At 34.6% G+C, this 14,673-nt stretch overlaps 4 protein-coding genes across 4 annotated transcripts; 2 read left to right on the forward strand and 2 right to left on the reverse strand.

Moving 5' to 3' along the window:
- Positions 1–1,333: 1,333 nt before the first annotated feature.
- PHYBLDRAFT_123953 (hypothetical protein) lies at positions 1,334–3,358 on the reverse strand. Its single transcript, XM_018428963.1, has 7 exons — positions 3,080–3,358; positions 2,896–3,003; positions 2,659–2,762; positions 2,341–2,565; positions 2,061–2,208; positions 1,658–1,978; positions 1,334–1,545 (listed from the first exon to the last, which is right to left on the reverse strand). Exons 1-7 carry the CDS (start codon positions 3,214–3,216, stop codon positions 1,383–1,385), a joined length of 1,206 nt encoding a protein of 401 aa, XP_018293627.1. The 5' UTR covers positions 3,217–3,358; the 3' UTR covers positions 1,334–1,382.
- A 1,925-nt stretch (positions 3,359–5,283) lies between these two features.
- Positions 5,284–7,222, forward strand: PHYBLDRAFT_186437 (hypothetical protein). Its single transcript, XM_018439243.1, has 4 exons — positions 5,284–5,352; positions 5,592–5,738; positions 5,930–6,397; positions 6,563–7,222. Exons 1-4 carry the CDS (start codon positions 5,312–5,314, stop codon positions 6,933–6,935), a joined length of 1,029 nt encoding a protein of 342 aa, XP_018293628.1. The 5' UTR covers positions 5,284–5,311; the 3' UTR covers positions 6,936–7,222.
- A 225-nt stretch (positions 7,223–7,447) lies between these two features.
- On the reverse strand, positions 7,448–10,729 carry PHYBLDRAFT_166820 (hypothetical protein; the record flags this gene model as incomplete). Its single annotated transcript, XM_018435500.1, has 2 exons — positions 7,448–10,320; positions 10,675–10,729. The coding sequence occupies 2 exons, from the start codon at positions 10,727–10,729 to the stop codon at positions 7,448–7,450; spliced, it is 2,928 nt and encodes a 975-aa protein (XP_018293629.1).
- Positions 10,730–14,087: 3,358 nt separating this feature from the next.
- Positions 14,088–14,666, forward strand: PHYBLDRAFT_64499 (hypothetical protein; the record flags this gene model as incomplete). Its single annotated transcript, XM_018441310.1, has 3 exons — positions 14,088–14,102; positions 14,184–14,299; positions 14,450–14,666. 3 exons carry the CDS (start codon positions 14,088–14,090, stop codon positions 14,664–14,666), a joined length of 348 nt encoding a protein of 115 aa, XP_018293630.1.
- Between the last annotated feature and the right edge of the window lie 7 nt (positions 14,667–14,673).

Raw genomic sequence — 14,673 nt, forward strand, 5'->3', positions numbered from 1 at the left:
ATGAATGAAAGTTTGTGTATATTAGGTGACATCAGATTCTGAAAGAAACACAGACATAAAAATCTATAAAGAAATTCTTACTGTTCAACAATGAATTTGTGTTCACGTGCCATGAGCTTTTTTTTTCCTTTCTTTATTTTTATAGTATCAAAACAAAGCTATACAACATGTGGATTTTCAAGTGGACTACAAAAAACAGGTGAATTCTGTCTTGATCTAAATGACATTTTTTTTTTTGCAATGAAATGAAATGAGATGAATCCTCTAATAATTTCTAGCCCTTTCCTTTCCTTGATTTTGTTTTTCTAAAGAAGAATTATCAACACAGCACTTCAATCACCCAAGACAGTTTGGTTTATTGCTTTAAGAGCGAATGACCAGCCAAAAGAGAATGTCATGTAAAGATATCTGGGTATATTTCATACACAGAATTTAGAGAATAAATCCACCTTTTTTTTATTTTATTTTATTTTTCATTATTTGTTTTTAAGGGACTCGACTCAACCCACGCATCCCATTCCCTTGTATTATATAATTAATCTTTATGAATAGAGAATAGATACAGTATGTTTTATATATATATATATATATATAAAGATTCTTAATTGACATTTCTTGAAATAACTATCGTCTTTTGAAATTGAGAACATTATTATTAACACATCAAGAAAAAGTTCACCGACTAACTTACCGATACTAAAGTAAAATAACCAAAGCAAATAATGATAATTTAATATATATATAGCCGAACATTTTACCGAAATATTATATTATTATATTATTATATTAATTGTATCACACAAAAAAAAAGAATGCATCAATAAAGCAGTATAAATTAAAGCGACCTCGCTATAGTACACGCTTTCAAAGCACGGGCTTGTTTTATGTATATATCTCTTTGTGTATCACAAACACAAAAAGAAAGAAGAAGAGCAAGGATGAGTAAAGGAAACAGGGAGGAAGGAGTAAATTAAAATATCTACCTCAAAAAATAAACACAAAAAATCCCTTAATATTTAGATTTCCTTTGTATTCTGTCCAAGTCTATTGTGCCACATACGTACAATCAACCGATGGGTGGGTGTTCTTTAGGGACTAAGCAAATGATTATAAGAATCGTAAAAACGTTTATTAATATTAGGATAGGCTAACATCAATGTCTTTTTAAGCCTCGATTGTATATAAAGAAACAACAAATCTACCACTGTTTACTGACAGTCCAGCCCTTTCTTTTAACAGTCCCTTTAGGTTATCTTAGTTATCTATTCAATTAACCATTCTTTTGATTTGATTTGGATGTAAATGATAGACAAAGCAAAATATAAATTTCTTTGATGTTAGTTGATATACATTTATTGATTTTAATATTTCTTTATATAATTTTATTCAGTATGAAGTGTCTTCTTCTTCTTAATATACAAGCATCCAATATCGAGATATGTACAGATTTGTTGGATGATACCTATGATAAAGATAAAGTATTGGGCACCGGCAAGGACAAGAAAGGCTCTGATGACAAGACGATGGTCAATCGCAACAGAGCAACTACAACAAAAAGAAAGAAAAAGTCGATAAGGTATTAATACTGATACAGATATTTATAAGATCCAGATCCAGATCAAGATTTCCCTCTTCTTTATATGTGTTATGTGCATACCATTCCAGACTTGTTTCAACATATGCCAATGCACAGCCAGTGCAAAGTAGTGCCATGGCAGGAGTATCCCAGAAAGGAAAGGATAACTTTGCTACATGAGAAGTGATGATTGTGCCAACCTGGTGGCCAAACAAGAGACCAGTGAACAAGATAAAGGTCGACAAATCCTCGTACACAAGTGATGGCCACATGTACAACCATCCAACCGAAAGACCAGTCATGAGTACAAATGGAAGCAATCCGGCGACAGCCTTGAGAATAGATCTATCCTTGTGTGACGTATCGGTAGGATAGATCTTTACTTTGATGACATTCAACAGACTTAGAAAAGACAAGATTTCTGGGTTAGTATCATTATTGTTTGTTGTTGGAATATAACCGTTCAAGATAAATAGCTTCTTACGCAGATGAAATATTGAACACGACCACCACAGCACCAACGATAATCAAGAGATGATTCAACGGAAGTTTTCCAATAGCATGAGTGTAAGGGCTGTAAAGCCAGTCAATGTCAACCACTTGGTTCAAGTTTTGCTTCCAGAAATCAGGACCTATATAAAAGATGAAGCAATAGCATATATTTAAATATTTAAATATTTAAAATATTCATATACCTCACAAAGCCATCCCTACCCCTACCTCCCTTTCCTTCCCTTCTTCTTATTTTTCTCCTTTCTTTTTACCTGCAATTCCGGTCCACAAATGAACAGCGACCAGCATCAGCACACCTTCCACAGGACCACTAAAATATCCGAGATACAAAACACCTGTGTGATATTCTTCCCAGGTCGACAAATAAAAGTTACAAAGACCGGCAAACAAAGAGCAGACTGTCCACCAGCTCTGTCCGAGTCCGGTGGCAGAAGCCCATGTGAATACACCAAGCATAGTATTAAGAGCATCACAGCCTATTGTTTTAAATAAATAAATAAATAAAAGAGAAAACCATATACTCTATTTGTCAGGAACAAAGTGTGATATATATATTTAAAGCAACTTACTGTGATCAAATAGTTCGCCTAAAGGTCCAGAAGCACCAGTGCGTCTAGCCTGCTTTCCATCAATGGCATCCAAAGACTGATAAACAAACAATCCAATACCGAACCTATGTTATATACAATAACCATCATTATAATCATCAACCAAAAATAAAAGGTCAATATGTTGATGTCATTTTTTTTTGTTTAGTTTTGAATTACTGCTAAACACATCGTTTCGTACTCCGTAACAACACATACGACGTGTAAACCCAGTTGGGGCAAGGACCGATAGAGGTATCGTAATAGAAGAGGGTCAGGACATTGAAGATTGTGCAGAACAAACCGAGCAAGGTAATGAGGTTAGGACTAATGTTCATTGTTATGCACATATATAATTTATAAAGAGTTAGAATAAAGACGATATACAAGTGTTGTGACTTACGCGACCCAGAGAGGAAATATTTTTACTAGGGTATTCCAGTAAGGTGTAAGGATGAAGCGGGATACCAAGGACTTGTCTACACCGGCATACTTGTAGAGGTGTAAATTACGCAGACTCTCTGCTGGAATGTAGGCCATGAGGAAGGAAAACAAGACCAAGAAGTAGAGGAAGTAATGATTATATTATATTATAGTATTTAAAATACGGTGTATTTGTGTGTGTGTGTCTATCAGACTTTGTTCTGTCTTGATATTATTTATTTATTTTGTTTGTTTGTTTTTTTTTGGTTGATAGTAAAGAAGATATAAAAAACAAAAAAATTGACAGGAGGAATAAAAAATAAAAAATTAAATAAATAATAAAAATAATTAAGAAATCGTTGATTTTATTTTGGCTGTCACGTGTAACATCGAACCCCAAACTCTCAATACTAAACTCCTTTTTTACACTATATATATATATATAAGGTGCGAGTTGTAATGTGCTATATTATGCTATGGTGCTATGTTGTGATGTACTAAACTATAACTCATAGTAATGACACTGTAATGACACTGCAAATGTACTGTATTTAATCTTTGTGTGTAATACAATCCAAGTCTATTGCCATTTTATTATTTATTTTTATTTTTATTTTTATTATCATTATACATCTTGTCTTTTGATTTATTAATCTATACATTTAAAGTATCATTGAAACTTATACTTGGCTGCTAAACACACTCCCTAAAAACAGTACTATCTTTTAAGAAGAAGAAGAAGAAAAAACAGGGCATCGTGTCAGCTAAACAATATTAGAATAGCTATAATAATACCAGTAGCAGTGATAAAGTTAAGAATAAAAGAAAATCGTAATGCCTCGATAATCATTCTTTATTTATTTAGGTAGCTTTTGTTGTAGACTAATACCATTTCGAACTTGGTACTGACGGCATGGTTTGCGCCACACTTTTGTGGCTCAAAAAAAATCCCGGTAGTTTTGAGTCTACGTCACATTTAACTCGACTTAACTCAACTGAACTCAATTAAACTCAATTGAACTCAATTGAACTCAACAAAAATAGTTGGTTCTACTGTTCATAACCATATAATCATATAATCATATAATCATATAATCATTCAGTGACCCCCCCTTTTTTTCTTTCTTTTTGTATGGTTTTGTCTTATTCTTCCCCGTTCAAAATACTTTATTTGGTAGCCGAAATAAAGTACATGAGAATCTCATACAGACAATCAGAGGTATTTTTCTCTTTTTTTGTGCAAGTGGGAAATGTGAAAGAAAATAGGGGGAGACGGTGGGTTCCTTGTTGTCTTCCTCAAGTGGTACAGGACAACGTTATCTTTGTATTAAAAAATCATATATACTCAAACGTAAAACTGGCTCGTTCTTCACGTGAAGACAATATATATATATATAAATAATTGAAAAACAAAATGAGAAAGGCCCAAGAAGACAAAAGAAGAGCAAAGATCTTTAGTTAGTTAGTTAGTTGGTTAATTAATTAATGATACTAGAAAAAAGGAATTCTATAAACAAGAAACAATATAATGGATCGATTAGTATTATTAATGCTAGAAAATACACTGAAAAATGGTGTGTAACCAAAAGGGCGTAGATCAGAACAAAGCCAAAGAAAATACAAATGTAGCAATGAACGAACAGCCTTGAATTGCTAATTTTTTTTTCTTTAAGGACGGTGTAGCTCAAACACATATACTTCACGTGAAGAACTTTGTCATCCAGCAATATAAAAGTGACCCTGTCGAGTAACCATCATCGCATGGGTTATTGCTGAATATTTGCTGAAGATTTGATAGCAATAAAAATTGAAAAAATTTACAAATTTCTCGGTAATAATAATCGAGATAGAACCAATAAACCGAAAGACCAGCATATAGCAGACAATAATATATCATAAAACATAAGCGGTAAAAGTACCTTGCCGATACAGAAACTTCTTATTATGTATTCTTCTTGCAAATCTCCTCACTTTTTTGGTGTTCAACTTTGGACCTTTTTTTTTATTTTTATTTTTATTTATTTATTTTGGTTGGTAATTTCCGACTCAACTCCAAATCCGCTTGATTTTTAAAAATCATAATTAATTCCTTTTTTTTTTTTTTTTTTTTTTACTTTCTCTCTTTTAAATGTCCTATATAAACCTATTGACCCGCTCTGTCAGACCGGCTTCATTCTATTCCCTTTCAATTCACAGAAGAAACTTATCCAAAATGTCAAAAGAACGTGTCTGTCTTATCGGCTCCGGAAACTGGTGCGTCTTCTTTACTATCTTATTATCATTATTATCATTAGTACTAGAACTATTGATAATAGCAACAATAGAAGAAAATAGTATACTTTTTATAAAAGGGAAAAAAAAAGAGAAAGAGTTTTTGAAGAATGATATAGAGATAGGGAAGAAGTACATGAAACCTTTAAGAAAGTCAATTGAAACCAATTCACTGATTGTTATTGTTATTGTTATTGTTATTGTCCTATCCACCATATCAGGGGCTCAGCCGTCGGTAAAATTGTCAGTGAAAACATCCTCAAACACCCAGATATCTTTGAACGCCAAGTGCGCCAATGGGTATTCGAAGAAGACTTTAAAGGAGAAAAGCTCACAGACGTGATTAACCGCGAACATGAAAACCCAAAGTAAGTTTGTATTAAGATTATTATTATATTCAAAATTTCATTTTATATTCTATTATATTATATAAAGAAACAATTGAAACAAATAGCTTTTTTTATTATTTGAAACACACATATATATATATATATATGTGTGTGTGTATATATTGAATTAAAACTAATTATAAAATAAATAAAATAAAAATAATCATTAGGTACCTGCCTGGAATCAAGTTTGCAGACAACCTCACAGCTGTACCTGATCTCGTAGACGCATGTGAAGATGCCACCGTGTTGGTGTTTGTCTTGCCTCATCAGTTTGTGCGTGGTGTGTGCGATAAGCTGAGCGGCAAGATCCCGTCCAATGCAAAGGCCATCTCGCTCATCAAGGGTCTCGAAATCAAGCCTGAGGGCGTGACCTTGTTCTCAGAGGAAATTGCCCGTCTGTTGGGTATTAATGTGGCCGCATTGAGTGGTGCCAACATTGCGGACGAAGTTGCCCAGGAGAAGTTTTGCGAAACCACAATCGGTTGTCGTTCCCAGGCTGATGGCGAGTTGTTCTTCAAGCTGTTCAACACCGACTATTTCCACGTCAATGTGATCCGCGACTATGTCGGCGTCGAACTCTGTGGTGCCTTGAAAAATGTTGTGGCTGTTGGCGCTGGTTTATCTGACGGTCTTGGGTAAGTTTTTATTTTATTTGAGTATTTTGGTTTTTTGTTGGTCCAAAGTATATTCTTGTTCGTATTTTACTTCCCTTTTTTTTTCGTTGGGGTTGGCGGGATTTCTCGGAATAGGAATAAATCTAGCTTTTTGTTGTTGGTTCTAATATACATTTTGCTTGTTAGCTATGGAAGCAATACAAAGGCTGCCATTATCCGCTTGGGTTTGATGGAGATGCGTAAATTTGGCCAGACTTTCTTTGGTGGTGTAGAAGACACTACCTTCTTTGAGTCGTGTGGTGTGGCCGATCTGATTACAACCTGCTCTGGTGGTCGTAACCGCAAGGTGGCCGAGGCTTTTGTGTTGACAGGAAAGCCCATTGACGAACTCGAGCGCGAGCTGTTGAACGGTCAGAAGCTGCAGGGTACATTGACTGCCCAGGAAGTTCACCAGTTCCTTGCTCCTCGCAACATGACTTCCGAATTCCCTCTTTTCGAGACCGTCTATCGAATCATCTACAAGGGTGCTCCTATCGATTCTATTGTCAAGGATATCTAATTTTAGAACTCATTTTGTTCTTCCTTTTCTCTCTATTTTTTTTTGTACATAAAACAACCAAGACAAATTTGATCCATTTATCCAATTTTTATATCTCCTTTATATCCCTACTATATATATTTATTTATTCTCAAGAACTTTTTCATCTTTAGATGTCTTTGGATCATATACTTTATTTTGTCTATCAAGCATAAAAAAAAACAAATAAACAAATAAACAAATAAACAAGCAAATAAAAATGAAATGAAAAGAAAAGAAAATAAAAAGCAAGCTGATATTTACAACTCAAATACAAACACCCAATATAATGAATACTGAAGAATGAAAAAAATATATATATATATAAAAAAAATTGAAGCAAAAAAGCAACAAGAAGAAGATAAATACAAATCAAGTCAAAAGTCAAGATAAGCAAAGAATATAAATCAAATCAAATCAAATATAAAGAAAGAAAGAAAAAATAATGGAAACAATTGGAGTGAAAAATGATATGAAAAGAAAGAGAAAAGAAATTACAAAACTTCTCTAGCTAACAATCTCCAATTATCCCAATAAAATCCTATACTGTTTACTATGTAGAGCGCTTCATGAGTCCATTCAGACCACGAAAGCCGTTCCCAGTGTGAATTAGGTATTGGAGATGGAACTAGTGTTGGTGCCGGTACTGGACAGATATTTGATTCTGGGTGCTGTGGAGAGTTGGTAAAATGTTTTAAAGACGAACGACCTAAATTGGACGACGAAATTCTTTGTTGTTGCTGTTGTTGTTGCTGTTGCTGTTGCTGTTGTAAGGGTGGCTGGTAGCAAGGTAAAGATTCAAACAAAATAGGACTCCCGAGAACGTGTATCACTTGTGGAATTGCCACTCTGACATCAGCAGCCCTATTTTGAAAACCATCTGTCTGTTGTCCACACACTGGTTTAGGAATCCGAAACAAATAATGCCCCTCTTCATCTGATCGTGCCACATTAACAGATGCATTACTCAGGGTAGCCACGGGGTCCACAGGTGGCCAAAGCGTCCGTTGCTCCTGCTGCACACGGATAAGGAATCCAAAATATTGATCAGACTCATTGGTAAGATGGAGGGACGCCGACCACTCTTTCTGTTGCTCTTTATATTCATATTGGTCATGGCCATGGTTATTGTTATTGTTATGGTTGTAATGATGGTTGTAGGTTGAATCTTTAGTCGACAAAGGTTTTGGCAAATAGTACTTTGAAACTCCACAAAATCTATCTTGACAACACATTGGCATGGCAACTGAAAACAATAAAAACATCAACAATAAAAGTAAAAACAAAAACAAAAACAAAGGCGATGCCGATGCCGATGACGATGGCAACGGTGAGGATGATGCTCGTGGCGGCTGTGGTAACCATGGAAACAAGGAAAATAAAGTAAGCGGGAAAGTTGATTTTGTGGCGGGAGTAGGTTGGTTCAGGGGTGGTTGAGGATCTGCTGTTGTGACACGACGTTCTTGAATTCTTATTATTTCTCGTTTTCTTTCTCTTTCGGCTGCCAGACGACGAGTGTGTCGCAGTAACTCGGACACAGCGTTCTGATGGACATTTGAAAACTGGTCAATTGTCAAAATCTGGTATGGCTCTGGCGCAGTAATGCTCGATATGGCCCAGGAGTGACCCATACGATATTCCAATCCCGTACCAGCTGTTGCTGTGGATGCCTTTCTAAAGTTACGGCGCTGAAAAGAAGGTTGCTCGATATCGAGACAAGTGATGTCTACGCAACGTATCTTGAAACGTGCCAATAACTCGGCAAGTTGGGATCGACGATCAGCTACAGTGAGAGTGTAAGCTATAGAATGAGGAGTAGCAGTAGCAGTAGCAATAGCAGATACAGGAACAGAAGTAGTAGAAGTAGTAGTAGAAGTAGAAGCAGGTGTATTGGTATTGGGATTGGGATTGGGATTGGTATTGATATTTGCTTTGGTATTGGCAGTGGCATTGGTGTTGGCATTGGGATTGGTATGGGTACTGGAATTGGAATTGGAATTAATATTGGCAGTGGCGGTGTTGGTAGAAGAAGAAGAAGATGATGGTGGGAGTTGTTGTGATGGATGTAAATGTGGTTGGGGTGATAAAACAGATGAATGTTTTGCGGTAAAACTGGGGAATCTGTGGGGGGAATGTGGTGGAGAGGAAGTGTTGTGGGAGGTAATAGAATTACGCTTAGAGACAGAGGAGGAGCAAGAAGAGGAGGAGCAGGAGGAGGCGGAGGATACCTGCGGATGAGTGGGAGGCGTTGAAAGAATGGCCATGATAGGGATCTTTAAGCGTTTGATTCTCCACAGGGTAGAAATTTCGTTTTCCAAACGAGCATATTCTTTTGAACCCTTATCATAGGGATGACTTCCGTCATAGAAATAAACACAGAGATCGATACCATTTGGAGTTTTTTCTGGATAAGCAAATCCTTTAAAGTCTCCCTTGGCCGATTGATTACTCAACCAGATTATCGGATCATCGCATTGGTGGGACACATACGACAGGACGATGTCGTTGAGGCCATCAGGATCCGAAATTGCGGTTGGTGAAGAAGACGTAAAGTCAGCTTCGATTACAGACACGCCATTGTCTTCGTAGGCACTTGTGCGGGTGTCATCTCTATCAGATATAACACTCATCATCAACAAATGGTGCTTGCGTTCCTTAAAGACGTGCGGTAGTGGATGACTGGCTTTGCTGTGCACAACTGCGGCAAGACCATCGGTGAGTTTGCGGAAGAAACGTTGCTTATCTCTTGTTGTAGCAGATCCCATGTACAGCACTCTGAGAAGGGTTGGTTCAAAAGGATGACGAGATTTACTAGTGTCGTCTGGTGACCATCCTATCTCTTGTTCAATTGCGGCCATTTGTTGACTAAGATCCTTGTGTCCACGGAGAAGACCAAGGATGGTTTCGGATCCCATGTCGTCAGTACTGTAGGCATCATCATCATCACCTTCTTCTTCTTCTTTATGATCCTTATTATTATTATTGTTATTATTATTATTGTCAGATTCAGATTTAGGATTAGAATGGCCTTGATGTTGTTTGTTGTTTGTATTGGTATTTGTATTTGTATTGGTATTGGTATTTATATTGCGGTTGAGGCTGCGGTTGCGGTTGTTAGGTTGTTTATTTTTGGCTTGTTGGTCTTGATCATTTTCAGAGGCAGAGGATTGGGGGTCTATGAGCTCGAGAGAGTCACTGTCAAGAGAGTCAAGAGTGTCATCGAATGAATCTCCTAGGGTTTCTTGGAGGAGCCTAAGATCTATCCTGCTTCCATGTAAGGTTTGAGGTTGATAGTTTGGTCGGTTCATGGCTCTTGGGATCGGGCTTGAATTGGTGTGGTGAGGAGTGGTCATCAAATTGGACGTATCTGTCAAAAATAAATAAATAAATAAAATAATAATGAAAAGATGAAAAGATGAAAAGACGAAAGAAGTGAAAGAATTAGAAACTGTAGCAAAACTGAATATTTATATAGAATATAGAGATATATAGATATGTTATAATTATCATTTTATATATATATATATATATATATGCTTATACTTATTTATTCTATATTTAAATATATTGTATTATATTATTTATATATATATATTATATTATATATATATATATTATATAATAAAAATCCCAAAAAAATAATAATCAAAAATAATCAAAAATAAAATAAAATAATAAAATCCAAAGGAGAGCTATAGGGGAAAAATATGAAATAGTTTACCATTGGAACGAGTGTTTTCGTCATCGTTGGGTGACGTTCGTGATATCTTGAGCATTTTAGAGTGGGGAATATTATAATATTGGATGGCTGTTGATCAGTTGCATAGTGAGGGGAAAGGTAGATGATTTGAGGTAAACGTGGCGTTGCATCGTAACAAGAAAAAATATGGTATAGATAGATTTGTACAGAGAGAAGGAGAGATAGAGATAGAGATAGAGAGAGAGAATGATAATAAAATAAAACAAAAAGGTATAAAAAAACAAGATGGGGAAAATAGAGGTTGGACTCCAAGTCATGTTATATTATATTATGTACCTTCCACTCCTTCTTTGTCTCTTTTTTGAACTGCTCTAAGGGTAAGTCTCGAAAACAGAAAAGAAATAAGGGCAGGTAGCTCTACGTGTGATAAATGAACAGGATAATTTGTACAATGCAATATAGATATTTTGTATGTATTAATATCAATCAATATATATACATATATGCATTCACTCTTTGAATATTTTACAGCTTTATATTCAAGAAGTCCCTTTTTTATATATATAAATTAAGAAAAAAATCAAAAATCAAAACTAACATATGTATATATATATTATATATATTATATATAAAAAAAAAATAAGCGCAGCACAAACCACAGATAAGAATAAGAATAAGTCAGATTTGTTTAATAAAATAAGTACAGGCGAATACACAAGCACAAATCACTACAAACAGAGCAAGTCTTGTATCTCTTTTAGAAAGAAGAAGCAAATAGAAACGGGAAGAAATATATAAAGAGAGAGAGAGAGAGAGAGAGAGAAAGGGTTGGCTATGGGCTTGTAATTTGCGCAAGGGTTTTTTATAGATTGAATTAGGAGCTATCATGTGGTTCTTTCCAAATGAGTGTGACGTTCAATAGAGCATAAAGATACACACACCCAGATACAGATATTCACATACATACATATAAATATATATACCTATAGAGAGAGAGAGAGAGAGAGAGAGAGAGAGAGAGAGAGTAAGCTGGATACAGAAACTTTGGGCTTAGAGCAATAATTACCTATTTATCGACAGTATCTTTATCAATATTAAGAATTCTGAGCAATTTGAACTGTTGCTTGGTTACAGTTGCCATCTACCTACTATATATATTTATATGTATATTAAATGAATTTTAGGTTAAATTTATTGCCACCCAATATATATATATATATGCATATATGTATTTGCAATGGCATGCCCACATTTTTGCTTTATAGTGTAGTATGGTGTAATAGAGTGTGGTGTAATGTAGTGTAATATAGTAGGATATGTTATAAAGACATATTATTAATAAAGTATCATGTGATCAAGAGTAGACAAGAAAATCCAATATCACAAATAAATATAAAGTATATATAAAGAAGAAACAAAAAAGGGGTAAAGAAGAGGAGGTTAAAGACCACCACTTTTCCTTCCAGCGAAAGCTGTATTTTTATCATTGAACCTGTGCACAGACAAAAGGATCGCCACACAATTCCATGAAACCAAAAATAATAATAAGAATACAAAGAATACAAAAGCCAAAAAGCCAAAAAGCCAAAAAGCCAAAAGCCAAAAGCCAAAAATAAAAATGTCTTTATGAAAAGGTACTTGGACACGTGCCCTAATTATCACATAGAGACAAAGGTCAATGAAAAAGAAAGAAAGAAAAAAAGGCCCCATCTTCCCATTATTCTTATTCTTATTCTTACTAATATATAGTCCCTTATATTCTCTGAAAAAATAAAGTATAATAAAGTAACACCACCCTATCACTTGGCTTTTCTTATTCTTTATATTAAATTTTAACCAACAGTAGTTCCGGTTGTCATGGAAAAATAATAAGATGCTTTGTATTTCTCTATCTATCTATCTATCTATCTCTCTTACGCACGCACAATATTGAAAAACAGATGGAATTAAAAGCACATGATTTAACACTATTTTCTCTCTCTTATCTTAAATATTGACGCAGTTACAAGTTATGTGATATACTTATAGACCGCTAACACACTAACCGTTATCATGCCAATAGATCTATTCCCTGTAAAGTGTACAAGTGCATGACTGTTTGTTCCAAACAAATGGAGCAGTAGCATATAAAATAACTGTAGAAATCAAGAATAGGAAGACCATTTCTTTTTCTTTTTCTTTTTTTAAAAAAAAGTGAATTGTGAAACTGTGGGATGTACAACAAGGATGTGTCTTGAAACTTGCAGTTTAGTAGTAAAGTTTGTTTTTCACATCATACTTTTTGTGTATATATACATATTGTGTAGTATATACATCATAATTAAGTAAAATCTAAATTTTATAGCTATATTATAGTGTCTATTTGCTAATAACTATGGCGAAGTAAACAAGGCTATTTAAAATGGACACTAAATATCCTACAGAAATTGTCAATTGTTTTAAAAAATAATAATACAACTGGTTTTACAGATACTTTGGCTAGCAAAATTTTAATATTTCCATTAAGCAGTAGTTAGCTGGTACTTTGGCAGTGTAAAATGTTTAATAAGTCTAGTATGTGTTATATTTTTGAGATGTTTAAAAAATAAAAAAATGAAAACCGTGGAACGTCTAGCAGTATTAAGTAACGAACCAAAAATTACCTTGTACGGGTGGTTATAAAGGACCTATTTGTCTCATATTCTGGGCTGAAATTTCTATTGAAGAAAACAGAAGCATTTGCCTGTATATACTCGGCAGTAAGCTGGATCAAGATTTCAAGTCTTGGGGTATATAGTGCAGACAATAAAGACACAATAAAGACTCGCGGGAATCTAGATTGGTTTTGTGAGTAATGGAGATATGTAGTTTGGTCTCCTGAGCCAGGATACATAGCCGATATCAACTATGGATAAACTAAATAACTCAAAATAGTTGAAAGCCCATATATGCACACATAGAGTTGCTTCTGGGCAGGTGGGTTTAAACCTTTGGTGATTATGGATGTTAGTGTAAACTAATATAAATACACGAACACTTTGTCTGACAACTTCCTCCTTTCGCTTCAAAACATTTTACAGAAATATTATATACACCCTCTAATTCAAAAAAAAAATAACTTCCATAACAGAGAAATTCTAGCAAAAATAATAAAGGATTTCTATTTCACCTTGTTAAACACACTTCTATTTTCATATTTTAACAACTGATTCTCATTCATATAGACCTTTTCAATTAAATATTCTCATTTGGCTCCTCCTAATTATTGGAGCTCATATCTATTGTCTTGACAACGTATCTTCTTGAAGTTGTTCATTCTCGCTTGTTACCATACCTTCATTAAGAATAAAAGACCTTTTATAGCTAATAGTCCGGAATTAGAGACTATACCACTTGAGCTTTCATTCTTACAATAGTATTGTAGCTGGTTACATTGGCTCCTATGAGTGCTCTACATGTCAATTGAACAAGTAATATATATATATATCTATTTAGAGTTGGATAAGTAAATCTAGTCTTACATACTCAAATAGTATATAACAATTTTATAGTCAAAAGAGACGAGAATTTTGGTTGATTCAATAGCATACATAACACTTTGTACGTTTAGTAATAGTATTATCGAGCATATTATTTTGTACAACTCTGCAAGTCTGAGTCCACAAAGGTACTAGTGAGTCTGCCATTTTTTTTTCATAGTGAGCAAATAATTTACGGAAATAGTGTATATATGACCTTAAAAAGTTGCAAGTTTTTTTTTTCTTTTTCTTTTTTAAATGAATCACTTGTAACCTTTTTTGTTTTGTTTTTCTTACAGTGGCGCGCGCGATATTCAACAGGCACATCACACAGATGTTGCACAATTGAACCAGAAAGTCATCATAACACGTAAATGGCCTGTACTTCAACTAGAACACTGTACCACTTTAGACAACACTCACAACCAATGGGCATTTGATGAACAACGAAAACCCTCGGTTGAATACAAACCACTGCCCTTTCTTTTGATTACTGTTATTGTTATCTGTTTCTAGGCAACCC

This window comes from Phycomyces blakesleeanus, assembly GCF_001638985.1.
Source record: "Phycomyces blakesleeanus NRRL 1555(-) unplaced genomic scaffold PHYBLscaffold_7, whole genome shotgun sequence".
Taxonomy (NCBI): domain Eukaryota; kingdom Fungi; phylum Mucoromycota; class Mucoromycetes; order Mucorales; family Phycomycetaceae; genus Phycomyces; species Phycomyces blakesleeanus.

Excerpts from the sequence above, each read along its gene's own strand:
- PHYBLDRAFT_123953 (XM_018428963.1), bottom strand. The coding sequence starts at position 3,216 with ATGGCCTACATTCCAGCAGAGAGTCTGCGTAATTTACACCTCTACAAG. Across the intron at positions 3,004-3,079 it reads ATATTTCCTCTCTGGGTCGC|TCCTAACCTCATTACCTTGC; the intron begins GTAAGTCACAAC and ends AATGAACATTAG. Across the intron at positions 2,209-2,340 it reads TTTGTGGACCGGAATTGCAG|GTCCTGATTTCTGGAAGCAA; the intron begins GTAAAAAGAAAG and ends TCTTTTATATAG.
- PHYBLDRAFT_186437 (XM_018439243.1), top strand. The coding sequence starts at position 5,312 with ATGTCAAAAGAACGTGTCTGTCTTATCGGCTCCGGAAACTG. Across the intron at positions 5,353-5,591 it reads CTTATCGGCTCCGGAAACTG|GGGCTCAGCCGTCGGTAAAA; the intron begins GTGCGTCTTCTT and ends CCACCATATCAG. Across the intron at positions 5,739-5,929 it reads CGCGAACATGAAAACCCAAA|GTACCTGCCTGGAATCAAGT; the intron begins GTAAGTTTGTAT and ends AATAATCATTAG.